Source organism: Typopeltis vanoorti, chromosome 14 (genome assembly GCF_054136105.1).
Source record: "Typopeltis vanoorti isolate ZY-2024b chromosome 14, IOZ_Tvanoo_1.0, whole genome shotgun sequence".
NCBI classification, from domain to species: domain Eukaryota; kingdom Metazoa; phylum Arthropoda; class Arachnida; order Uropygi; family Thelyphonidae; genus Typopeltis; species Typopeltis vanoorti.
In genome coordinates, this window is record NC_143562.1 from 97,506,247 (window position 1) to 97,534,216 (window position 27,970).

At 35.1% G+C, this 27,970-nt stretch overlaps 2 protein-coding genes across 5 annotated transcripts in view; one reads left to right on the forward strand and one right to left on the reverse strand.

The window, feature by feature from the left end:
* Positions 1–13,915, forward strand: part of LOC150099792 (alpha-2-macroglobulin-P-like) — a 524,250-nt gene extending 510,335 nt beyond the window's left edge. The window contains exon 32 of the mRNA XM_090403491.1: positions 13,624–13,915. Coding sequence (XP_090259617.1) covers positions 13,624–13,676 — 53 coding nt within the window. The 3' untranslated portion in view covers positions 13,677–13,915. The remainder of the gene's footprint in view (positions 1–13,623) is intronic.
* A 10,483-nt stretch (positions 13,916–24,398) lies between these two features.
* The window catches only part of LOC150099794 (DNA polymerase kappa-like), a 201,522-nt gene continuing 197,950 nt past the window's right edge, over positions 24,399–27,970 (reverse strand). For all 4 annotated transcript variants that reach the window (XM_090403394.1, XM_090403392.1, XM_090403393.1 and 1 more), the window contains exon 11: positions 24,399–24,572. In XM_090403394.1, the coding sequence (XP_090259520.1) occupies positions 24,482–24,572 (91 nt within the window). In that variant the 3' untranslated portion in view covers positions 24,399–24,481. The remainder of the gene's footprint in view (positions 24,573–27,970) is intronic.

The following is a 27,970-nucleotide window of genomic DNA, read 5'->3' on the forward strand; positions in this document are numbered from 1 at the left end:
AAATCGTGAATTCAATTTATGAAGGCCCAAATTCTTGGTCAAAATGTTGTGCACAGTTAATTTTGGAATCCCCAATTCATCTTCAATCAATCTCATGGATGATTTGGGTTTTCTTTGATGAAATCACGCACTTTTTGGATGTTAACTTCTCTCAGTCCAGTTTTTGTATGGCCCGGCTTTCGTCATCCCCAAGCGTCTCACGACCACTTTGAAATCACTTAAACCACTCGTAAACTTGACTATGGGATAAGCATTCATCACCGTATGCTTTTTGAAGCATTTCCAAGTTTAACACAAAAGTCAATCGCAGCTCTCTGTTCGAAACTCATTTTCTGACTGTTCGTCAAAACACACCGTCACTCTTGGTGCTATAACGCGGCTTCTAATGAAACCAATGTTATAAACATTCGACACAACACTAATGAAGGCTGCCGCTTTTGACAACAAAAAAATACAACAAGTGGCCCCACCAGTTTCTTCTATTTTCAAAAAGTTCGGTTTTTGAATTCAATTTACAGAGGGTGTATAAAAAACTTGTAATCCGTATTAAATAAAGAAATAGGCCTCCACTTGTTGAGTAAAAATGAGAACAGTATAGTTGCTATAAATTCTCTCTGTATATCTGTAGAGGAAGATTATCAATGAGTCTAATGTGAATTTGAAGAATAAAATCTCAGGCTATGATAAAATTCCATCTCTAGGCTATCTAGTGCTGGGGATTTCCTTAGCAGACATTCTTCATAGTTGTGATAAGTTTATTGAGTCCATCTTGGATATGAATAGTAAAAGCATTAATTTTTCCACTGTGCCATTGATTTCAAACATATTTTAATAAATTTCAGTTTTGTTTTGTGTAATGTTCATGTTATCTTCATTCCTACATTTGGGTGAACTGTCTGTTCAAGAATGTAGTTGAAGAGTTATCTTCTAAGCACTGTTGTGTTCTTATTTAAAAATTCTTTCTTCAGTTTGCTTTTCCAGTTTTATCTCTGTTTGATATTTTTGATGACATCACTACATTCTTATGCCAATAGGATCATTTGCATTGAATCTGCTTCTCTCTTTATATAGGTCTTTTAGCTTTTCCTTTGACTCATTCTTGCCTCATCTGATCATATTTTGTCCTACTGCTTATTTGAATTTTAGACTATGTACTAGTCCCAAGATCCTATATTCCAATTAGAAGAAAGGATCTAGAGTTTGGCTGAAAAGATCAATGTGGAATCTGGCAGAATTTATCTCTACTTGTTAAATGTAGTGGAATTTAAGCAAGACTAGATTATGATCTGACATGTTGACATCAGAATGTCTGATGAGAGATGAAGAGATAATAAATGTGATTAAGCTAGAAACCAGTACCTTAATTTATGAGAGAAATCTGCACATTGTTACTAAGTGGCCATATATGCAATCATTTTCATGCTTTAACTGCAAGTTAGTTGAATATACATGAGGTCAGATAACTAATGTCTCATAACATAGTTCCTTAAGACATGTTTATGAATTTAGAATAACATTCCTGGATCAAAATTGAGATTGCACATAGTCGCAGTGCAAAACACTACTGGTGATGTATTACTGTACTGAAAAGTTGCACAGTGGACAAAAGTATTATTATTAGTATTACTACATGACACCTCCAAGGACTCATCATGGGAGGGCACTCCAATCCACTACACACAACTACCATCAATGCCCATCACCACAACAGTATTTTCTGTCTGTAAATTGTGTGTTCTGAAGTCTGATTTGCCTGTATGCAGGAAGAAAAACCCTAGTTTCCAGCAGATAAAACTCTGCTGCCACCATATGAGATCGGTTAATTCACCTTCTAATTGAAAAAAATCCATATAAAGATTCCTCTCATAACATTGAGAATTGAACTTAGGCCTTTTCCAATCAAAGGGCACAATATACTGTCATTCTTCCAATTGCGCTATGAAGGTGTTTAAAAAGACACTATATATAGAATAATCAAAAGACAAGATAACTGACCATCAGGATGAGCAAATGCAGTTTGTAAAATTGCTTGTCCACTGCCAGTGGACAGGCAATGTACTTTTTGTGTATGCAGTTCCATCAATTGCACTATTAGTCAAGTACTCCTCTCCTGATTCCAAGTAAAATGCTGAAACTAAATGGCAAATCATACTTTCACACAGAATTATATACATGTTACACATATATTCTGCAGTATAAATCTGTGTGCAAGTTTCAGTTGTAGTTTAGTTTCAGCTTTTTAAGAAACCACTCAGAATAAAGGAAGTAATTCACTAATAGTGCAATTGATGGGATTGCAATTATCCTCTGAACCATTTAACTTATTAAGAGATTGAGCCTTCAGACACTTTTATACCCAAAGAAAAATAATTTATAAATAATATCTAACATAAAATCAGTATAATTTAATTATGCATGTGCCAAAATAGTCTGCAGATCACAACATGAAAAAAACACCTTACCTACATAGCTTCCTTTCAATTATAAAATCCAACAGTCATTATCCATTATGGACAAAACTTCTAAAATTTTAATCCTTTCTTTTAGTGTTGCACGGTGATCATCATTCATTTTATGGACTTTACAACCGTGTTATAAATAACTATTTTAATTATTACATTTACGGCTATTTTGCCTGCTTCTGTTTAGGAGTGCCCCTGTTTAAATGTTATTTGCTTTTTACTCATGGATTTTTAGGGCATTGTACATGTATATTTACCAATAAATATATGTAGCATAAAGGAAAAGAAATTTGCACATACCTTCTTCTGGGTGCTGTGGCTTTTCTTCTTTCAGCGTTGTCCAAACTACTGTATGTGTGTGCGGGGGGGAATTAGGCAATGTGGGAGAATTGAAATAGAGATGGAAAAAACCCGGGTTTTTTTGAATAATATATATATATACATATATATTATAAGGGATGGGCGGAGCATTTTCTTATATTTATATAGGGTGGGAAAGGGTGAAAGGGGTTGAAAACAGCAACTGATTTTTAGAGGGGGGAAGGGGGTTGATGGGGTGCGGTCCGTTTCAACTATTCTTGGTCGTCGTCTGAACACATGGAAGAAGTGGATGCTATTCCCACCCTATATAAATATAAAAAAATATAAAAAAAAAATGCTCCACCCATCCCTTATAATATATATGTATATATATATTATTCAAAAAAACCCAGATTTTTTCCATCTCTATTTCAATTCTCCCACATTGCCTAATCCCCCCCCCCCCCCACCACACACACAGTAGTTTGGACAACGCTGAAAGAAGAAAAGCCACAGCACCCAGAAAAAGGTATATACAAATTTCTTTTCCTTTATGCTACATATATTTATTGGTAAATATACATGTACAATGCCCTAAAAATTCGTGAGTAAAAAGCCAATGACATTTAAACAGGGGCACTGCTAAACAGAAGCAGGCAAAATAGCCGTAAATGTAATAGTTTGTTAAGAGGAGTAAAATGGGAGTTTTCCCAGAAATAATATCCATAACTATTTTACTTTCCTGATGTTTTGACCTTCATTTTAAGGTCATCATCTGGAGTATATACAAATATACAAGGACAAGCTGAGTTACATTTCACACAGTAAGCTAAAGAAACAATGATTTGATCACTGGTTATTCTACTGGCATGACCTCTAGTGAAAAAAAAAATACAGATAAAATTACAAATTAATTATTTAGAAACTACATCAAAGCTAAATTCTATTTAAGATAACATGAAGGAAACATTTTTTTTTACAGTAACAATTATGTCCTATTTTTAACATTACAATTAGGATCATCTACAGTTCTGTTTATAGTTAACTCTTAGGGAGAAAGGTTCCATGGGTAGAATATGTGCCTTCCATATGCTTGGTTTTAGACCATCATTATTGTTCAGATTGGGGTGGTTGATAAGAATCTTCCTTAAATTTGTGTTCATACCATGTTTTGGTGTGATGTAAACAACTGCTGCTTTTCCAGTCAATTCTATGTAAAGTGTTCAAGGCATGATCAGAAAGGCCAGTTTCACCATAGTTATTATATTTAGTGTGTCATTTATGTTCCTTTTGTCTGATAGGAATTGTGCATCCTGCTTCCACTATATATGGTAGATTACAGGTGCAATAAATATGGTATACTCCAGGGTGGGCCAGCGGAGGGAGTGGGTCTTTGGATGAGTTGAGTAAGCTTTTTAATTTTGCAGGAGGTTTAAAGGTGGCTTTGAGGTTGTATTTCTGTAGTATTCTACTTATTTTATCTGATGTCCCTTTAATGTAAGGAATGGTTATAGTTTTATTATAGTCTGGTTTATCTTTGTTTTTTATTGACGTCTTGTAGAGAATTTTGTTAATAGTGTTTTGGCTGTAACCATTTTTTAGAAAAGTATTGTTGATAATTTTAAATTCGTCTTTCAGCGCTTGTTCATTGGAGCAGATCTTCAAAGCCCTGTTTTTGTGTTGGATGGTGGTAGGCATTCATGTGTATATATTGGCCAGTATGTGTCGATTTCTGGTAAACTGTGAAGGAAAGACTACCAGAATGAAGACATGTGACAAGTCTATCTAGAAATGGAAGTGTGTTCTGTTTTTCAATCTTAATTGTGAACTGTTTGTGTTGTTTGTTTAGGTGGTTAAGGAAAGTGTCTAGTGTCTGGAGGCCTTGGGGCCAGATCGCGAAAACATCGTCAACGTATCTAAACCAGACTTTAGGTTTTAAAGGAGAGGAATCTCGAGCATGTTGCTCAAAATGTTCCATATAAAAGTTAGCAATGAGGAGGGGGGGGGAGATAATGGTGAGCCCGTGGCTGTGCCTTCTTTTTGTAGGTAGAAAGCGTTTTGCCATACAAAATAACCAGACCGTAATACATGCATAAAGAGCACCATGATATCTGGAGGGAATTTGTTCTGTAAAAGAAGGATTGTATCATTGATTAGGACATTCGTAAAGAGGGCAGAGATGTCAAAACTGGCTAATAAATCATCTTTTTTTAATGTAGTAGATAGTTCGTCTTTGTTTAAGGCGTAGTTGGAAAAGTTAACTACGTTACTGTTACCTGCAGGCAATCGGCCATTATGGAAAACCAGGTACAAAATATAAAATCTGAACTTTCAAGTTACTTGAATGCAGATATTTGGATTATCCTTGCAAAGATTACTGACAACACGGCAGAACCATATCCTTCAAACTAAGAAAGAAAATCTCATATCTAAATTTTGTAGACTAAAAGATCGACAAAACCAACAGACATATTCGAATTTCTTCACAGTGAACGTTAACAACTAACCAGAAGCAAGAAACAACAGGAGCCACCAATCGCCTGTAGGTAACAGTAATGTAGTTAATCTATCCAACCACGCCTTAAACAAAGACGAATTCTTGCTACTCAGCAAAGGTCTAAATTTTGCTGTAGCACCCAGATCGATAAATAAACTGGATTTTATTTGTAATATTGAAAGAGACTTAAGATTCATCACAAATAACATAGCAGATACAATACGTTTAGAAACCACCAACATCTTAAATATAAATCATAAGAAAACAATAACAAGCAACTTAACGAAACATGAATTAACAGCGGTGAAATCATTAAAATCAAATCCGAACATCGTAATAACTAGAGCCGATAAAGCAAGTGCCACTGTTATTCTAAACTGAACCACTTATTTAAGAAAAATGAATCTGCTAGTCTCGGACAATAGTATATACCAACTTGTTAACTATGACCCAACCAATAGAATAAAAAAGAAAACAGAGAAACTACTTAAATCAATTACTACATGGCATGAAGATACAGTCAAAAAATTACTTCCACACTATGCTCGTTCCCTGAGAATTTATGATCTACCAAAGATACACAAACAAAACACACCACTCCAACCAGTAGTCGAAGGTACAGCCCGAATTATCACCTAGCCTAGAAATTAGTGGAAACCCTCAAGGAGTTGGTAGGTCATTCCCCCTTCCTATATCAGAAACACACAACACTTCATAAACATAGTCAAAGACATTACATTAAAAAAAAAGATGATTTATTAGTCAGTTTTGACATCTCTGCCCTCTTTACGAATGTCCCAATCAATGACACAATCCTTCTTTTACAGAACAAATTCCCTCCAGATATCATGGCGCTCTTTATGCATGTATTACGGTCTGGTTATTTTGTATGGCAAAACGCTTTCTACCTACAAAAAAGAAGGCACAGCCATGGGCTCGCCATTATCACCCCCCCCCCTCACTGCTAACTTTTATATGGAACATTTTGAGCAACATGCTCTAGATTCCTCTCCTTTAAAACCCAAAGTCTGGCTTGGATACGTTGATGATGTTTTCACGATCTGGCCTTCATGGCTGCCAGACACTAGACACTTTCCTTCAGATAAAATAAACAGAATACTACACAAATGCAACCTCAAAGCCACCTTTAAACCTCCTGAAAAATTAAAAAGCTTACGCAACTCATCCAAAGACCCATTCTCTTCGCTGGCCCACCCTGAAGTATACTGTATTTACTGCACCTGTAATCAGCCATATATAGGGGAAACAGGATGCACAATTCCTATCAGACAAAAGGAACATAAACGACATTAAATATAATAACTATGGTGAAGCTGGCCTTTCTGATCATGCCCTGAACACTTTACATAGAATTGACTGGAAAAGCAGCAGTTGTTTACATAACACCAAAAGATGGTATGAATGCAAATTTTAGGAAGCCTGTGAGATTCTTATCAACCACCCCAATCTGAACAATAATGATGATCTAAAAATCCCAAGCATATGGAAGGAACATATTCTACCCACAGAAGCTTTCTCTCTAAGAGTTAACTATAAACAGGACTGTAGATAATCCAGAATCCTAAATGTAATATAACAATTGTACATCATTGTTACTGTAAGAAAACTATCTATAAGAAAGAATGTTTCTCTCATGTTATCTTAAATAGAATTTAGCTTTGATGTAGTTTCTAATTAATTAATTAATTTGTAATTTTATCTGTATTTTTTTTAGAATAACCAGTGATCAAATCACTGTTTCTTTAGCTTACTGTGTGACATGCAACTCAGTTTGTCCTTGTATATTTGTATATACTCCAGATGATGACCTTAATATGAAGGTCGAAATGTCGGGAAATTACAACAGTGTTATAAATAACTATTTTAAAGTCCATAATTTGTAAAATGAATTCTGAAATTTTAGTTTCTTCCTTCTTGGATTCATACAGGAAATAAACTAACAAAAAGTATTTCTTTTATAACAACAATATAAATCAGCCATATTCTTCATACTTCCTAATTCAGAGAATATGTTCAGTATTCAGTGATGTGAGTCACAGCAGGCTTCATTTAATAAATTACTAAAACCACATCAGCAGTTTCATCATTTTAGAGAGAATTTACTTTGTATATAAAAGACTCAGCATACTTCATTGAAGAAATAACTAAAACTCCAACAGTTTCAAATCGCCCTTCAGACTGAGTCCTAAATAAAAGAATGTGTTATGACATGCAAAGAAACTTTATTGGACTCATTTCTATATCAAGTGGAAGCCATAAAGTTTCATTTTTAACTGAAACTTTATGAATTAATTATATGGATTAATAACTACATAAACTTCACAGTTATCTCTTTTAATTCCTAGTTCCTTCTGAACAGCTGATTATTTAACAGTATCCATTAGTGTTCTTCTCACTTCTTCAAATGCTTGGAAATACAGCAGAATAACTGCTGTATTTCCAAGCATTTGAAGAAGTGAAGAGGGGGGGGGGGTATACAATGGTGTACTGCAGTACACCATTGTATACCTCCATCTTGTTAACGGCATTGTGTTTTAAGTGGCAGGAAAGTTATTTATTTATAATTTTGAAATGCAAGTAGCAGCATAAATTATAACAGTTCTTCATTTCAACTAGAGTTAAAAGCTGAGATAAGTGGTTAGCATCCCTGCTTTTCAACCAACAGGCTGCGGGCATGGAATGTTTGTAATTATCTTTAGGTGGGAGATGAATTTCGTTACCCAGTGTGAGAATCACTTCATTGCTTACTGGAGGCCAGGGGATTGAAAAAGTTCCATCTCTGGTCTCTAGAGCAGATTTCTGAACTATTTAAAAAAGTTTTGAAAATACAAAATTGATAAAAATAGGGGAGAAAAATCCTTAGCCCACCCATGGTACAGCACAAAAGTGTACTATAGATTTGCAACTAACCTTTCATGGGTGGGAATAACATAAAAAAAAAATAGTTCATTTAATAATTTCCATAATGTGAATACAGCAATAACTTTGGCTTTTCTCACATTACAGCATACAGTAAACTTGACAAATAGTATGACTACATTATTCACTAAACTTCTTAATTTCAGTGGCCAAAATTAAGGTTACATCTCAAAACATACAAAAAAAAAAAAAGTTAAGTAACCATGTTCTTAATTTCTTAACTTTAAATTCATTTTTTTTTAAATTTTTGTGGGATATTTGAATTTTAATATAGATATCCTACATTATGATTCATCAGTTTGCTATAACCCAATAGGATTGTCCTATTTCCAACAACGTCATCATCAAGATGTACCAAACTGCATCAAGTAGGGTTTCTACTAATTACTGAAGAGTGGAAATGGCACATGTACATTGTCAAATTTTGATATTAAAATTAAAAGAGGATGCATTTTCCTTCAATGTATCATAGTGCTTGATGAAGCTGAGTGCGATGTTACAAGCACAAATCGAAATGGCAGCTGATTGATTGAAAGGTACCATCTTTGTTCTCCATATTGAAAGGAACTTCTCAAACTCATTAATGTCAAAGTGATGCAGACTGTGGCTTACGATATAATAGTTATCATGAAACTCCTATACCATGTCATCACAGCGGTCCACATTAAGTGCAAAGCACTGCTGAGCATTTCTAGAGTATCTGCATTTCATTATCGATGTCCATATGCTGTTACATGAAAAGGTCATTGAAAGATCTTGTGGCACAATGACATTGCTCCTATAGAACATCCTCCTCTCTCTCTCTCCAAGCATGAGTGTATTTTGATATATTCTCAAAGATTGAGGACCCTCTTCCAAGGAAAGTTCTTTCATAATATGTTGGATGGTAATTCAATTTAATAATCTTCCAAATATTAATAATTGATCTGTTGATGACATCTATTACCACCCAAAGATTTGAAGAAAACTGCTTACCAACAAATAACTATACTGGAGGCACATAATTTTCAACTGAAATAAAACTTATCTTGATATATCACACATTGCTATTTCTTTTCATTCACTTCTCATAAATGTCACTACTGTTGCAATAGCTTAGTTTTAATTTGCCATTTCTGGTATGTCTATAAATAATAAACACTTGATATTTTTCAAATTAATCTACATACCTTTTCAGACAATTCAGATGCCATGAAATTTAAATGGTGCATTTTTCTTCTAATTTTAATTCCAGTAATGCCTTTTATAAACAAAAAATAATGTAATATTAGAGTACTTTAAAGTTGACACTGCACATATTTCTTAATAATCTTTAGATTTTACAACAATAAAATAATATACATATTTACATAGTTATAATGCAGTCGTAATCCGAAAAGTTGACACTGCAGATATTTTGCAACACCAGCATAGCGAGGCATTTAGTGCTCTTGGCATGTAGCAAAGTACCTTTCATATTGTGAAAATTTCAATAATTGATAAAATATTCTGCTGTTGGTGTCCTGTTGACACCTGAAACAGCTGCAATGGCAAAGCATTCCTAGGCCTCAGTTTCCCAATCTTTATATTTCACAATAACAAAATAAAAAGTATTTTATTTTATTTTGCACAATAATTCATATGAGACCTGATAGAGGCTTTATTTCTGCACATCATGGTCCGTCACATCATTCCCATTATCTGATGTAATGACTTATGCAATGTAGCTCCTGAATTTTAGGTCCTTGTTCACCACCACTCCCAATTCTCTCATCTCTTCTACCTCCTTTAAAGTTTCCTCACTAAGTGTATACTTTGCATCCCATCATTGCTTTCAAAATCTTACACTTTGCAACATTGAACTGACAATTCCACTTACCTGCCCATTCATATAATCTGTTTAAGTCATATAAGGCCATAACATCTGCTTGACTCTACATTGCTCTCTCCAGTTTTGCATCATCTGCAAAAACAGTTGCATATCACCAGTTAAATCCATCCCAATATCATTATTATACAAATTGAACAACAATGACTCCAATTCAGACCCTTGTGGCACACCACAAGTGACTTTCCTCTTTTGGGACACTATGCTCCCATATCCAACTTTCTGACACCTATCTGACAGCCAGTCACCGATCCAACCCCATCCATTTCATTTTATTTAACAGTCTATCACAAGCTTTTGCAAAATCTAAGTATACTACTGTATATGCATCTTTCTTGTCCAAGACATTTGCCACCTTGATATAATATATGAGTTTGAAAACATCTCCCTTTAACAAACGTATGCTGATATCAACCCAGTACCTTAACCACAACTCCAGATATACAAACTGGCCTATAATTTGTGACCACAGCCTTATCACTACCTTTATGCAGTTTAACAATTTTACCTTCTTTCTACTCTACTGGAACTTGTGCTGTTGTAAGATTCTTATTAAACAGGCAACCCAGTGCTACTGCCATTTCCTGGGAACATTCTCTTAAGACATGTGGTGATATGTCATTAAATCCTATCTCCTTATTAAGAGCTTATTTATTTCATCATATACTTCCTGCTCACTCAGAATTAAGCCATCCTCTCCTATGTCTTCTACACCTGAGGTTTTATGATTTCACCTGATGAAGATGGAACTGTTATATATTTGCCAGGTCTGCGCCATTTTATTGAATTATATTGCTCTTCCTAAAATAATTTACTTCCTTTGTGAATTTTCCTCTCTACAATAACTACAAGACTTACAAAATTTCCCTGACTCTAATATCTGTGTTCATTCTATAAGAAAAGCAAATTCTTTATCTCTAGTCGATTCCTAATTTTACTCACGTGCTTACCCTGACTGTTAAAGGTCATTCCTTGCTAAAAGAAACGAATCCTGTAATTTCTTTCTGGGGCCGTCTCCTCTTCAGATATTGACAAATTTATTTTTTAAAGCTGCACCAGCCAATATCTTAGAATAGAGTGGACTCTTATTCGGGGAGACTTTTCCAAACCTTTGGTGCAAATAGGTGAATAAATTTAGTGCTTAAACTCATAAATTAAATGCTCTACTGTGGCTAAGTAAATTCTGGTTTGCAGTCGTAACCTCTATAACATGTTATGCCTTTCTTTCAATTCCCCCCCACTATGGTTCAGATTAACAAGTGGTAGTCAGGTATAAAAGAAAAAACATATTTTTTGGAATCTAAAGACATAATATACACTTAGACCAATCTCACTTTCAATTAGTTCAAGGACATGCTAAATCAAACTTTTTCAAACTAATTAATACTCTAATACATGAACAATAAATCCTTCTTTTGAGTTAGAGACTTAACACACATAATATACACATTATATACTTCTACTCAATTTTCTACCTACTATTTTAGTCTTGCATATTAAGCTAGTCACAATCATCTATAATAATTCCTAACAATTTGTCTTATGGATATCAGCCACTGCTAAATAATCACTTAAAGTTCTCAAATATGTCCATACTCGATAACACTACAATGATCTTTCCCTTTTTCCGACTGGGTAATTATACAACAAAATCTGTACTTTACCATTTCTTGGGGCAGGATCTCCAGGTCCGTCTGAACTGTCCTTCTTTGTTTGCATTACCTTTCGACACTTCCATAAGCTGCGTCCACGTGGTGGGTCACTATGGTCATCAGATTAAACTATGCTCTACACCAGGCGTTTTTCCCTCGTCTATTCTCAATCTGTTTCGGGCCATCCTCGTTTCTAGCTTCATAATATATGTCCGCAATATTATTCCGTCGGAACTTTCAGCAAAGGCAGCATATGCCGACATCTCACGCTTTAGTACCGGCAGAAATTCAGACATCGAAGAGAAAGGTGCACCTTCCGATATCGAACTACCACCATCAGGAAGTACCGGTCCACGAGAAAAGTCGAATCATCATCCAGCAAAATAGGCGAAAAAAAGCCTTGAGAAAGGGGGTGCAAATCCTTTTTATTCTCCCTTCACTTCCCCCCTTTTTAGCATCCTATTACTAGCCGTGATAGTGCCCTCTTACTTTCCACGATCTTTTTCCTGCCCGTTACTCACTTTGTCCGCTGGAACATCGGCATAACGGGATCGCTACCAGCGTCTTCCAGGAAACAAATGTGCACCGCTTTCCGAGATTGCCAATGCCTTAGGCCTGCCCATGACCTTTAGACTAATGTTTACATCTAATTACCCATTCATTGTATGAAATATATGATGTATTTCATATAATACTAATTTATACAAGGTATTACAATTCTACTAAAAGGAGGTAATTCTATTTCTATTTACAGTTAGTACTTTATTTCTTCTGCTCGAGTACAAGTTTTTTCTCTCAGCTGATTTTTCTGACTTGTTAAATCCTGAATGAACTGTTTCTTTAATAAAGTGCTTCATTCAGGATGTAACAGAACACTCTTATAAATTATTCACTGAATACCTCAATGATGTCTTCTGCAGCAGATACCATTTTCATCATCTTACCATAATCATTCTTCCTGCTACTTGCCACATATCTGAAAAATTCTATGGTTTTTCTTTTAATATAAAATAATAAAATATAAAAAAGTTTTATTTAAATATCTAAACCATAGATATTAGTAAAAAATGGAAATTTCATTAAAGAACTAAGCTTAATGGCATAAGTAAACATATAAAAAATTACTAAATATTACAAATTTCTAAATGTACTGCATCTATAGTGATGTGTGACATTACTGTTGCAATAGCTTAGCTTAAAAAAAAATGGCACTAGTGAAATTAAAAGAAGGAAATGCACTGGTTAAATTGTATGGCATTCAGTGTGTATGAAATTTTTACAATAAATTTATCTTATTGTTAATATTATAGCATATTTCATACAGTTTATTAATTATTACAAATACATCAAGTGTTTCTTATATTATTTATGAACATAATATAAGAAATGGCAAATAAAAACTAAGCTATTGCAACAGTAATGATATGTATGAGAAATGAAAAGCAGTGCCAATGTGTGATAGATCAAGATTTATTCAACAGAAAATTCAGTTATATAAAATTGAGATGCTGGATGTTGGGTAACTTGCTGCATTCATATTAAATGTTTTCATGCTGCTATTACAAGAATGCCTTAGTGTTCTAACATGTTATTTTTTTATGTGAAAAAATTTTTCCAGCCAAAAGGCTGCGGGTTCGAATCCCACCTTAGGCATGGATGTTTGTGATTGTCTGTGAAAATACTAGTGGTGGTCAGTAGATGGCATTGGTGTAGTTGCGGTTCATTGATGGATTGGGTGGTGGAGACAAAGAGTTGTAGAGTAGGTGCCCTCCCTGGAGGTGTCGGATAATAATAATAAAAATCATTCCTCTTCTCTTATCTTTATCTATCCAAGAGGTGTTGTTATAATATGTTAAATTATAAATTATGAATAATACTAAATAATAACCTACTTTTCTCTTTCAGAAAAATTTGTGTCGACATCATATGTTCTGGAAGAATGCAATGCTTTGTCATAGGCTACTCTGGTTTCTTACAAGAGGACTTTTATAAATATTAACGTACAAATTATATCATTATTGTATGAGCGCCTTCTACAAGCTTGACATTGGAGACCCACTATACCTGCACATTACCATAATTTTTGAATGGAAGAAATAGCATAAAATTTATCTCATTAAGTTGGCTTAGCATGAAATATGCCTAAACTCATTTAATGATTTTGGTTCTCATATACAATCCTTATGCAGTTAATCTATTATATAAAATATCTCCTTTTATCCAGTTTTGTATTCTATTTCTACACACATACACCTTTAAAATATATCATTTTGGATAGTACAATCCTTCAAGTATGATAAAGAGTATTAAAATTTTCCAAAAGCTGATAATTAGCATACTCAACTTATTGATCCAGGAAAGAAATTTAACACTTGATATCTAATATATAAGAAGTTCTTAATAAGATATGCCTTGTCTACCTAAACTTAATTACAAAGATTAATAGAGATTGCTGCAACTTGTGTATTAACAAACAAGAAGTTTTATATATGACTTTCTTATTCCTTGCTTTGAATGATGAATTAAATTTAACAAAACAGAGTGGTAGTAGTGAACCTGACATCTATAGCATCTTTAGATTTCGTGATCTGCTGCTACACTAGCTTTTTTTTTATGCTCTTCCCATAGCACTTGGTACAATGAATGGACTAAGGATTTGATAATGCAGGGATAAGAGATGAAATCTGATGCTGTTTTTTTAAGCTAGTTCAGATCAATAATACTCCAAATGATGGTCTTACACAGTGCAATGAAAATCATCTGTCATTTAGGATGGTAGGTTGGACATCCATGCAATAGTGGGATTCAATCTTTACAGTATGTGTTAAAGAAACCAGAGGTGCTATCCACTCATGATCTGTTGAGTGGATAGCATATACTCAACTCTTAGTATAGCAAACACCATTATAACAACTCTCTCACTATAATAACGAATAAAAGTCCTTTTATTACTGTTAGGACTGAATTCCCTCACAGACACTGTTCTAAAATATTAAAAAAAAATCACTATAGCAAACTATTCCTGTAGTCTTCTACATTCTCTATAGTGAGAGTTGACTGTATCTGATAGAAGCTTTCATTTTTAAAAGTACTGAAGTCAGGTATTACAAGTGTATAAAATACCTGGATTTGTTAGCTGTATATTTTTAGTATCTCTGAAAAATTATTTCATGTGAACAGTCAGCAAGATCTATGTTGTGGTTCCAAAATTATTCAGCTTTATTATCGATTTTTTATTTTCTATATAATAATTGTTAACAATGTGCAAAATGAATTATGTGAATTTCATTTGAGATAATACTGAAGTTTTGCTAATATCTGAAATATTGCAGAATTGATACCTTAATTATTTACCAATTTTGAACCATCAATTATATAACAAAATATTTTTGTTCATGTAAATTCTTGAACATTTTTTAGACATTTCATACACCAGTTAACTTTTAAATGGTTTCAGGGCATTTCGTCCAATCAAAATCTCATCCATTCCCTCGATTTCGTCCATTACTTTTCTTGTCCAGTAGGACATTTCGTCCAATTGAAAATAATTGGATGAAAGCACCCTGGGTTTGAGGTTATTCGTGCAATCTTTCGTCCAATTTTTCATATTAGTCCAAAGAGTTATAAGTAACTTGTGATCATTAATAATAGTCAACTGACGTTAAATTTTTTTTGTAATTTATCCTTAAAATTTGACAGTGCTGAATATGGCGGAAATTGTGATGAGTGACATGGTAAACCAATGCTTTATCTACAAAATTGTTATTTTCACTCTTATAACAAGAATAAGACTAGATGATATTGGCGATGCAAGGTGCACACAACTGCCAGTTTAGACAACATCGTGATGTACAAAGAAGGCAAGGACGATCACCAACATGAATCAGGCATGGACGGAGAAGTTAGGAAAGTTAAAAATAATCTAAAGAGAAGGGCGCAAGACAGTGTGCATGGTCCACCTTCACGTTATGCGTATGGTTATAGGCAGTGGTGAGCTATAAGGGGCTCACGTGAGCCCTTTGTTAAATTTTTCTCAAATTTGCGAGCCCCTTGTTCTTCTTGTTTAATAATCTTGTAGAACTAGAAAATACCACAGTGGAATTATACATGCTACTTTAAATTCATATGGATTTTCTGATAACTATATAAAAAATCATTTCATTGCATTTTGTTCTGATGGAGCTAGTGTAATGTTAGGAAACAAATCAGGTGTTGCAATCAAACTTCTACAAAACTTTCCCAATGTTGTGATATGGCATTGCGCTCATCGTTTACACTTAGCATTAGACGATTCGATAAAAACATTAAAGAAATTAATCATTTTGAAATATTTATCGATAAATTATATGCGTTTTATCATCAATCACCAAAAAATCAACGAGAATTAAATACGATTGCAAAAGACCTTGGTATCGAAATTTTAAAGATCGGCCGTGAGTTTGGATCATGATGGGCAGCTTGCGGTTTACGAATGGCTCTTGCTTTGTGGAGAAATTACCCAGGTTTATGCAAGCAGTTTACATCGAACAATAAATATAAGGGCTTTTTAAACCGACTTCTCAATTTTGAATTTTTAAAAGATCTAGCATTAATGATTGATATCCTACAGGAATTATCATATCTGTCAGAAACTCAACAAAGTCGCAATATAAGTATTATAAGGGCTAAGTTAGGTTTTTTTTTTTTTTTTTTTTGCTCAACTATGCGAGCCCTTTGTTAAAATTTCCATAGCTCAGCTCACCACTGGTTATAGGACAAGTTCAGCAAGATGAAGTATTACTTATGTTGCCGGAGAGGAATAGTTTACGGAGGCAAGTCAACAGATGGCAGATACTGCGAGGCCTCGTACACCCGCAAATTTGGTTGGCGTTAAGATACCGGAAGAATATCAACTAACATTAAATCATGACAGATTTCTTTTTTATGATTCTGGTGTACAGGACGAGGATCGTCTTCTTGTTTTTGCACAACGGAGAACCTAAGATTACTTGGAGCAAGTGACATTATCTTCTCCGATGGCACATTTAAAACTGCGCCCTCACAATTTACTGTTGTTTACTATGCATGGAATATTTCGAGAGCATGTCATGCCTCTGGTGTACACTCTAACTGCCGCAAAAACTGGGACTACATATCGCTCAATATACCAGCATGTTGTCAACACCACAAAACAAGCAGGAATCATCGTGAATCCACATACTGTTATGATGGATTTCTAGCTGGCGAATATGCATGCTGCATGCGATATTTCCTAATGCAAATATAAAGTGTTGTCTATTTCACTTTTTTCAGCCGCCACGTCACCAAAGGGTGATATGTGGCGGCTTTGGATCACAGCAGTATAAAGTTGCAGGAAGCCCTATATGTGAAGAAGCATCAATGCTGCTCAGCTTGCCATTCGTGCCAATCGACAACGTACTCGAGGTATTTGACTACATTGCAGAGAGTGTTTAGGAAAACCTGGAAGGAATGATAGGGTATATTGAACGTATTTACATTAGTGGGCGTTGAGCTCGAGGGCAGGCGGAAAACCCTCACTTTCCACCCGAGGTATGGAATGTCCATGATTTGGTCATCAATGGGACACAGAGAACCAACAATTCCGTAGAAGGTTGGCATAACAAATTCCAAAAGTTGATGGTGGTTTACCTCCATCACTTTGGAGATTTATAGATTCCCTGAAGGAGAAACAGAGGCAGAAAGAATAAGATATAACACACCTTCTTGGAGGTCAAAGAAACATCAGAGCTCCTGTGAATAGCCTGTACCTACGTAACCAAGAACGCATTTTCTCACCTAGTACAGCAATATCCTCAGTACAAGGCTGAAAACAGACTCAACACATACCTGCGGTCAATCGCTTATCGTTTGAAGGTGAACCCAGCCGAGGAAGTCAATGAGGAAGACTAAATTCTCCAAACGCCGCAGATTTTAAAATCCATTATCTCGTTTTCACATACTGTTTCACATCAATTTCCAAATTAATTCTTTTGTTTCCTTATTTGATTTGTTATAATTAAATGCTCACATACATATCTTGTAGAAATTAAAACAAGTGGCTCAGAATCACTCTTGCATTTTCACTGAGGAAAAATCTAGGTTGGACATAGTGATATATAGGACAAATTGAGATTGGACAAAATGACCGACCAGACAAGTGTTCCCTTGGACAAACTTATAAAAGGACAAAAAATCTTGGACCATCTGCCCTCAAGCCTTTTAAACAGTTGCTTAAACATGGATATGTGTGTCACATGAGGAGTATTCAACTTTACTGTAGTTATTTATTGACAATATGCTATGCTCACAGCAAATTAAGTATTTTAGTTCAAAATAAAGGAAATCATAGGTGGGAAAGAAGTAAGTAGTTTTGCTGATTTTTACACAAAATTTGATATTAACACAATGCTCCAAATTGCGATCACACATTTTTTAAGCAAAAGTTTACATGCAGATCTCTATTGTTTTTGTAATAGCCAACTAGTAAATGGCTCTATCAGCTTGCGGTTTATGCATGCATTAGTTAAAAGATATACAAACACGATTACTCATGTGACTCCAACCAAATCACCACATGGGTGACTATGCAGCCGTTCGGGGAATTAAATTGTCACACCTCATACACTCATATATGGCAAGTAGCTGCAAACTAGACAAAGTACAATATTTTTTTATTTAATAAAAATTTCTAAAAGGACCATGCTAATAACAAAAATTAAGGTAACAAATTTTTTAAGATGCTATCTTTCTGAAAATTTTTCATGTTGCTCCTCTAAAATGCGAGTCAATACAATATAGTAAATTTGCCTATATTCTTAAGGGGTACTCTCTGGTGTGGAAACATTGGTATTCCTGTGATTAAATATTAAAACATAAATGATATATATTCAGCCATATATTAAAAAAGTGATAACATGAAAGATGTATTTAGACATACCTTAGAGAAGATCTTCGTGTTCTTGATTTTAAAATTTTTGGGACATAATTTTGGTAGAACAATGTTGGTAGATATAAACACATAACTCTTAAAAGGAAAATAAACTACAAGAAGAAACGAACTCACACAAATAATAATTTACAAGCTTAAAGTAGATTTTAAAAAAAAAAAAAAAGTGTAATTTTTTTTTACCAGAAGGGAATAAAATAAATGGTAACAAATTATATTTTCCAAAATATCAATGTTGATTTGTTTTGCTGTTCTTATTGTATATTTAATGACTCAGTAAGGTGTCAATGGATTGGAAAGAAGATAAAACAGTCCCGCAGCACATAAAGGAGTCTCCAAGACAGAAGTAGCAAATTACAGGCCAATCAGCATCTCAGGAATGGTGGTTAAAGTACAGGAAAACCTCGTTTAACATGATTAATTAATCCATCAATTAATGTGCATTAAGCAAATACAATAACCAATAGGAATGATTATAATTCATCCATCAGTTAGCATAAATTTGAAAAAAAAAAATTACAGTATAAGCTATAATAGAGGATAAAATCATCAAAGAAAATAAAAATCAATTGCTTAAATTTTTACTTAATATCTAAACATTTGATTGAGCTAATTTTTTACAAAAAAATTAAGTAAAGATGTTTGAATAGCACTTTTTCATCTTGTCACGCAATTTGCGATAGCTAGCGATCACTTTATCAAGATTTTGGCAGACTTTCAAAATTTCGTTTGATATCAGGATCAACATCAAACAAAATTTTTTTAGCATGCTCAATGTAATTGAAAACTAGCTCAAGGTTCTTTTGCAGTTATTTTCTTAATCATAACATTCTCTTCTTGTTCGCACTCCTTCACTTCTTCCTCTTCATATGCACACTTCTTCTAGTTCAAGATCATTCTTGCTTAACCGTTCTGAATGGGGATCGAGCAAATTTCATCTTCATTATCCAGTTCATTAAATCCAAGTTCTTTTCCAATTGTGCTGATTTCTTCAATAATGTTGGATCTTAGATTTTAAACTAACACGATAAGCTCACATAGGCTTGAGTTTAAAGTCGCCTTCTGCATTGCCTCCTAATAAAAGCGTAAGACAATCTTTAGATACTTTGTATACTGGTCTAGATGCTTCAGTTTTAGCTAGGAAAGTTTTTGTTGGCATATGCTTCCAAAAGCGATCAGTTTCGTCGACGTTGAATATTTGACAATTGCCATAATCACCATCCTCTAAATTAAAGCAAAATAAAGGGAAAGTGATTGAGCAAGAGAACAGAGTTTGCACGTGCGCTTGTGATAAGAGCTTCAAGTCAACTGCTGCCGTTTTCTGTAGATTGGCGACAAAAAATTTTGCATAATGTAAAAAAATCACATCAACTGATTAATCACTCACTTAAAGCAGGAAATAGTGTCATTTCACTCAATCACGCTGATTAGCGTGCATATCGAATTTGAATTAAGCGAGGTTTTCCTGTATTGGAAAAATTGGTGAAAGACAGAACCATTCAGGACTGGATGGAGAGGAATATAATACTCTATAAGGGACAATATGATTTTGTGAAGGGTAGGTCTTGCATTAGTAATTTGCTTACTTTTTATAATAAAGTGACAATTGAGTTGGATAAAGGAAATGGCTACTCTTTGATATTGCTAGAGTTTGCAAAAGCACTTGACAAGATTTCACACAGAACTCTATTGCATAAGTTGGAGCAAATGAGGGATGGATATGAATCTGGTGATTTGGATTAAAGGGCAGCAGAGACAGATATCAAAGCGTGGTTTATAAAGGAGTTGAGTCTATAAGAAGGCAAGTAACCACTGGTGTACCACAGGACTGAGTACTTGGTCCCTGTTGTTTAATCTGTATATCGGTGATATAGGAAATGATTTGACATGAAATATTCAGTTATTTGCTGATGATGCTAAAATGGGAAGAGCAACGGTAAATGAAGGTGATGCACAGATCCTGCAGGAAGACTTAGACTAGTAGTATGGGCAAAGGTAAATGGTCACCAGTTTAACATAGCCAAGTGTAAGGTGATGCACTTTGGGAAAATATCAAAAGCTGTGTGCTATATTGATGGAACTGAACTGCAAGAAACTGATCACACCACAATCACATCCAAGTCTCTGGATAGTGAGTTGAAGTTTAGTGGGCATATTGCAAAGGTAACCAAAACAGCACATCAGATTACTTGGTTGTTGAAGAACACACATGCTGGGATAGACAGATTATTGTTCCCCTATACAAGGCTTTAATAAGGCCACACCTGGGTTACTGCAGATCTGGATTCCGTGGTAATGAAGTTGTGGAGAGGATCCAGAGGTGAGTGACAGAAGATTGTGGCAGATTTGTGGAATGCTCCCTATGAGAACAGATTGATGGTCTATAGCTTCAAAAATTATCTAATAGGAGAAAAAGAGGAGACATGATAGAAGCATATATGTTACTAAATCAGTTTTATAAGACTGACACCGAAGACTTTTTTCAGTACATAGCAAGAGGGGGGAGAGAGTTAGGGGGGGGGGGTCACCAGTGGAAATTGTGTAAGAGGGACTGGATTTTCTGCTTGGAAGGTCGTAAATGGATAGAATGGGTTGCCAGAGGTGGTTGTGGGTGCTTCGTCAGTGAATGAGTATAAGGAGAGATATGATAGGGATTGTGTGAGTGATTGCTAGTATATGTATGTTTGATGGATCTCCTCTATGATGAGTCGTCTAACAAAGTGGAGATACTCGTATAATAATAATATTAACTTCTCCTTCTTGGAATGATTTTCACACAAAGGAAATGTTCTCCAAACAATGCATCATTTCTAGTCACTTTATGGAAATCCTATTAACTTATTTGGATATTGTCCTTTATTATTATTATTATTATTTCGGGCTACTCCAGGGAGTCCTTAGACTCATCGAGGGAGGCCCTAAACTCCATGTCCACACAACTATTTGACATTCTCACAGTATCTATCATACCTTGCCTTGAACTCGCTCACTGTTATAGCACCCACAACTGACTCTGGCAGCTTATTCCACTCATTTACCACTCTAAAAGTAAAGAACCCAGCTCTAACACCCCCGCCAACCACACTCTTGCCCAGTTTCCATAGGTGTCCCCTAGTTCTCCCACCACCAGTCCTGATCTTAAAAATATCCTCTGAATTAATCTTATAGAATCCTTTTAGCAATTTGAATGTCTCAATCATATCTCCCCTTTTCTGCCTATCAACTAGTTTCTGCAACCCACAAATCTTCAACCTGTTCTCATATGGTTCATTCCATAGTCCTGCTATCATCTTAGTCACTCGCCTCTGGATCCTTTCCACCTCCTCCCCATCAAGAAGGAACTGAGGTGACCAAATCTGGGCACAGTAGTCGAGATGAGGTCTTATGAGGGCTCGGTACAGAGGTACAATAACTTGCTTATCTCTGCTTGTCAAGGTATTTTTCAACAACCAAGTGAGTTGATGAGCTGTTTTAGCTACTTTTGCAATGTGCCCCCTAAACTTCATCTCCCTATCCACCAACACTCCCAAGTCCCTGGCCTCATCAATCTCTTGGAGTACAGTTCCACCAATGTGGTATACTGCTGCTAATCTTTTCACCCCAAAATGCATAACCTTACATTTTGTCACATTAAATTGACATCCATTGTCCTTAGCCCAGAACTCCAATCTATCTAAGTCATCCTGCAAGACTTTGACATCTTCTGCATTCACTATCGCCCTACCCAACTTTGCATCATCAGCGAACAAATGAACTGTTCCACTTAGATCCTTCCCTATATCATTAATGAACAGATTAAACAGCAGTGGTCCAAGAACAGAACCCTGCGGCACACCACTAGTCACAGGCCGTCTTTTGGACTCTACTCCTGAATAAACTACTCTTTGATATCTCTCCATCAACCACCCACCTATCCATCTCACCAACCCTATATCCATTCCCATATGTTGTAGCTTACGGATTAGAATTCCATGTGGTATCCTGTCAAACGCTTTTGCCAGGTCCAGCAGTATCACTGTAAACCCATTTCCCTTATCCAGTTCTGCTGTCACCTTGTTATAAAAGTTGAGCAAACTACTGAGGCATGATCTACCCTTCACAAAGCCATGCTGTTCCCTGTACAGTATCTCATTTTCATCAATCCATTCCTGTATTTTTCCCTTGACTACTTTCTCCAAGACCTTGACAATGACTCCTGATATGCTGATCAGTCAGTAATTTGCCACCTTAGTCTTGGATCCTCCTTTATGCAGTGAAACTATTTTCCCCTCTTTCCACGCCTTCGGGACTAAACCAGACCCGAGACTCAGATTAAACAACATGGTCAAGGGCACTGATAATTCCTTAGCCGCTTCATGCAAGACCCGTGCCGGTGTACCATCCAATCCTACAGATGTATTCACATTAAGGTTCTGTAATAAACTATTCACCTCCACTTCATGCATCACAATTCCCATATAAACTAATGGTTCCTTCATTTTTTCAATGTCACCACCTGGATGATATACTTTTGCAAAGTGTGCGCTCAGTAACTCCACTATATCAACTGGTTCAGTGACCTCCTTACCATCATCATTCCTTAAAATCATTTTGCCATGTACAGTTTTTTTCTTGCTTGCAGCATATTGAAAGAACTGTTTGGGATTCTCTTTTGCTTGCATAGCTAGTTTCCTTTCATAATTGGCTTTTGCTGTTTTTACCACACTCGTTACCCTTCTGGCCTGCACTTTATACCATTCGTGTGCCTGCAGGTCACCCCTTTCTTTAAATTCCCTCCACGTTTGTTTCTTTTTTTGCAGCTCAAGCTTAATGGTGTTATTCATCCATTTAACCCCTACTTGTTTTATTATTCGGACCTTAGGTATACAATCAGCCATAACCTCCTGTAAATGCTCCTTGACCACTTCCCATGCACTATTGACATCCAGCCCTTGCAGTTGTACATGCCATGGCACTGATCCAAGCAATCTCCTAAGCTTGTCAAACTTGCCAGCACGGTAATTCCACACATACCCTGTCTTAGTCAAAAATTCCACACCTTTAGCCACCTCCCAGGTCAAGACCTTATGATCACTCTCACCAATAGGTGGCAATATGGTCATATTCATTACAGTCAAATTGTGAGATGCTATTACCAGGTCAAGCACTCTCACACCCCTAGTATTTTCGATTACATGCTGTCTCAGATAGTTATCCCTTAATAATTGAATAAAATCCATTTCCTTCCTCACATGTGTCCTCTCCTCCTTCCAATCAATGTTACCATAGTTGAAATCCCCCATAATAATTACCCTCCTTCCACTCATTTCATCAATTTGTTTATGCATACTATCTCCACCATCTATTCCATCACATGGTCTATAGCAGCACCCAACTGTATATTTTATTCTGCCAGTCTCAATCTCACACCAAATAGCCTCAAATGAGCTCCTTTCACTATCCTGCAATACAACTTCAATTCTCCTTGGCTGCAGTTCATCAGCTATCATCAATAACACCCCTCACCCCTCTTTAAGAATATGAAATGGGGGGGGGTTAGTATTTTGCATAATTTTTCAAGCCTTGTGTGTGTCAAAGGGGAAAATAATATATAATAAGGAACAGGATTAATAAAGTATTTATAAACACTGCAGTAGGAAGCTGTTTTCACAAGTAATATTTTTTGCTTGATAGTAGACAACATTTACGACTACTTCATGTCGTGTACTGTGAAAACCCAAAAAATGGAATTAGACCAAATTAAGTCGTGTTTATTTATACAGATATGGTAAATTTTATATTCATACATTACTTTTAATTTGAAAAATAATATTTAATTCAGTTTCTGGAAAAGAAAAAATCATCTATTCTTTTAGACTGATGAATCTTAGCTCTCTTTTGTTTCTGTTCTTCTTTAATAGATAGCTTCCTTTAAAGAAAAGAAAAAAAAATCAGATAAAATACTAATCTGATTAATTTAAAAAATTACTAATTTCTTTAAAATAAATCTGAAAATTCTAAATAATTCCTGTTTGGACTTAGTCTCAATTATGAAACTAAGCAACCTGCACATGTGTTGCTGAGTTGATTTATGGAATAAATCATCAGCCATTGTCAATCCACTGCTGGATGAAAGCCTTTCCAAGATTACTCCAAAACTGTCTGTCCATGGCTCTCTTTTCCCATGCCAGTCCTACAGATATCATCAATCCACCATAATTTAGGTCAGCGTCTTTGTTTTTCTTCTTGTGGAATCCAATCCAGTACTTCTTTTGTCCATCACTGATCTTGTCCTTGAGCAATATGCCCAGCCCATTGCTATTTGAGATGTTTCACTCTTCCTATGATGTCAGAGACTTTGGTTTGATTTCTTATCCACATATTTCTTTGTGATCCATTCTTGTGATACCAAGCATACTTCTTTCAGTGCTAAATTGTGTTGTTTCCTTTGCATTAAGTGTCCATGTTTCACAGCCATATGTCAATATATGAAGAATATATTGGCTGAAAAAACTTTTCTCTTCAGGCATAATGATAGTTGGCGTTTGAATATAGTTTTCCAAATGCTTTCCACCCAAACATTGTGCATCTTTTAATTTCGTCTATGATATTTTGTTCCATTGATAACTGTTGTCCCGAATATATGTAATGATCTACTTGTTTAATTTCATCATTACTGGTCGGACATAGCTATTGAACATAACTTGGGTCATCTTTATGTTTATCTTTAGACCAGCTGTTTTGCTAGCAATTTGGAGTTCATGGATACGAGTCTGTAATTCATGTGCAGTTGAAGTGAAGATAACTGTCATCTGCAAAGCGCAATTGGCTTAAATATCTTCCATTTATCTTCAGACCTTTCCCTTCCCAATAAAGAAGTTTGAATATTTCTTCTAGGCACGCTGTGAATAATTGTAGAGATATTGTGTCACCCTGTCTTATACCTCTCTGTATTTCCACAGTGGAGATGTTTCCATTGAAATTAATTGCTACTGTGGCATTGGTGCATGCTGATTTGATGGTCCTGACATATGGCTCCTCTACTTGTTGTTTTGTAATGCTTTAAGTATCGCACAAGTTTTTACTAAATCAAAGGCTTTCTCATAATCAGTAAACCAAGACATAATGGTAACTGATATTCATTACACCATTCGATAATCTGTTGTACCACTTCAAAAGCCTGCCTGCCTGTTCTTTTGGTTGTGCTAGGTCTAGAATCATACAAAGCCTATGAGCTAAGACTTTTGTAAACCACTGATAGTAGACTGATGGATCGGTAGTTCATCAAGTCTTCTACCTCACCTTTTCTTATTTTTTTCTATCTCACCTTTTTTATACAATGGTCACTTCCAATGTTGAAGGTGTTTATAATAGGTCTTGAAAGATGTTTATCTTATTGCTGAGAATAAAGTAAATTTCACTAGTTTTTCCATTTGGACTTTTCCATGTCCACTTCTTGCATTTTTTTTTCTTGAAAAAAGAATTCATGATGTACAAGTTTTCTTTTTCTGCAAATTCTATCAACCTTGCTCCTCTATCGTCTCTCATGCCATATCCAAAATTTCCCATTGAGCTTTCATCTGATTGTTGTATACCAATTCTGAAATGATGTTTTCCTGTTGGCATCTTTAGGGCTTACATAGAGGTTTAAACAATCTCACAATTATGCGTAACTGCAAACTGACTAGAATAATTACAAATAAAATAGTATCGAACGTGAGTGAAACACTAGTTTGGTTCAGTTAATAAAATTGATCAACACTTGATCGGTAAACCAAAAAATATTATTATTTACTAATTTATGATCAAGAAAATAACCTTCATGATGTTTTCCTTTATTGTAAAATTGGGATACATCATGATAGAAGTCTTCAATTTCTTCAGAGGTATAACTTATTGTTGGTGTACAGACTTGAATGATCTTAAGAGTGTATCTTTTTTGAGATATGAACACAATACTTGCTATTCGATCAGATATACTGTCAAATTCTATTATGTTGTTCTTCAATTTTCTGTTAATCATGAATCCAACTCTGCTGATTCTATCCTTATCTTGTCCTCTATAATACAGTATGTCTCAGTTTTTCAACTGAAGAATTTCTTCACCATTACATCTAACTTCACACAGTCCGAGAATGTCCCATTTTAGTCGCTTTAGTTCTTCAGTTAGTTTAGTTAGCTGTGCTTCACTGCTCAGTCCTACATTTAAAGTTCGAAGGTCTGGTTACCTGGGGATTCTTAGCACGCACTGCTTTCACGTTTAACTGCCTGCTGCCATAGGTAGTAACAATCTGGCCTCCAGAGAAAAAATCAAATTCTATTATGTTGTTCTTCAATTTTCTGTTAATCATGAATCCAACTCTGCTGATTCTATCCTTATCTTGTCCTCTATAATACAGTATGTCTCAGTTTTTCAACTGAAGAATTTCTTCACCATTACATCTAACTTCACACAGTCCGAGAATGTCCCATTTTAGTCGCTTTAGTTCTTCAGTTAGTTTAGTTAGCTGTGCTTCACTGCTCAGTCCTACATTTAAAGTTCGAAGGTCTGGTTACCTGGGGATTCTTAGCACGCACTGCTTTCACGTTTAACTGCCTGCTGCCATAGGTAGTAACAATCTGGCCTCCAGAGAATGAGAGCCATTTTATTTCTGTTTGATTTATCTTGGAAGATTGGGCCATAATTCACTGTGCTGGCCCACTGTGGGTTGATGAATGGCAATATTTTCACATTAAATCAAAATTACTGATTTCTTTAAAATAAATCTGAAAATTCTAAATAATTTCTGTTTGGGAATTAGTCTCAATTACGAAACTAAGCAACCAACACGTGTTGCTGAGTTGAGTTGATTTATGTTATACCAAGAATGGAATATATATTACATATAAATGCATTATATTGCAATACTATATCTAATTTTAAATGAAGAATAAATTTAAAACACAAGAAAAAATTATACTGACAAAATTAAAACAGTAATGTAGCGGTCAAGTCCTGACAATTAATCTATGATACTGCTTTGTAAGCAAAGCATGACATCAGAAATGTAAGTTGTTTTGTTTGACTAAAAATTGTGAAGTAAAAAAACTTTACTTAGATAAATTTAAAACACAAGAAAAAATTATACTGACAAAATTAAAACAGTAATGTAGCGGTCAATTCCTGACAATTAATCTATGATACTGCTTTGTAAGCAAAGCATGACATCAGAAATGTAAGTTGTTTTGTTTGACCAAAAATTGTGAAGTAAAAAAACTTTACTTAGATATGGCATGATATTAATAAAACTTCTAATGAAAGAAATAGATAAAAGAAAATAAAAAACT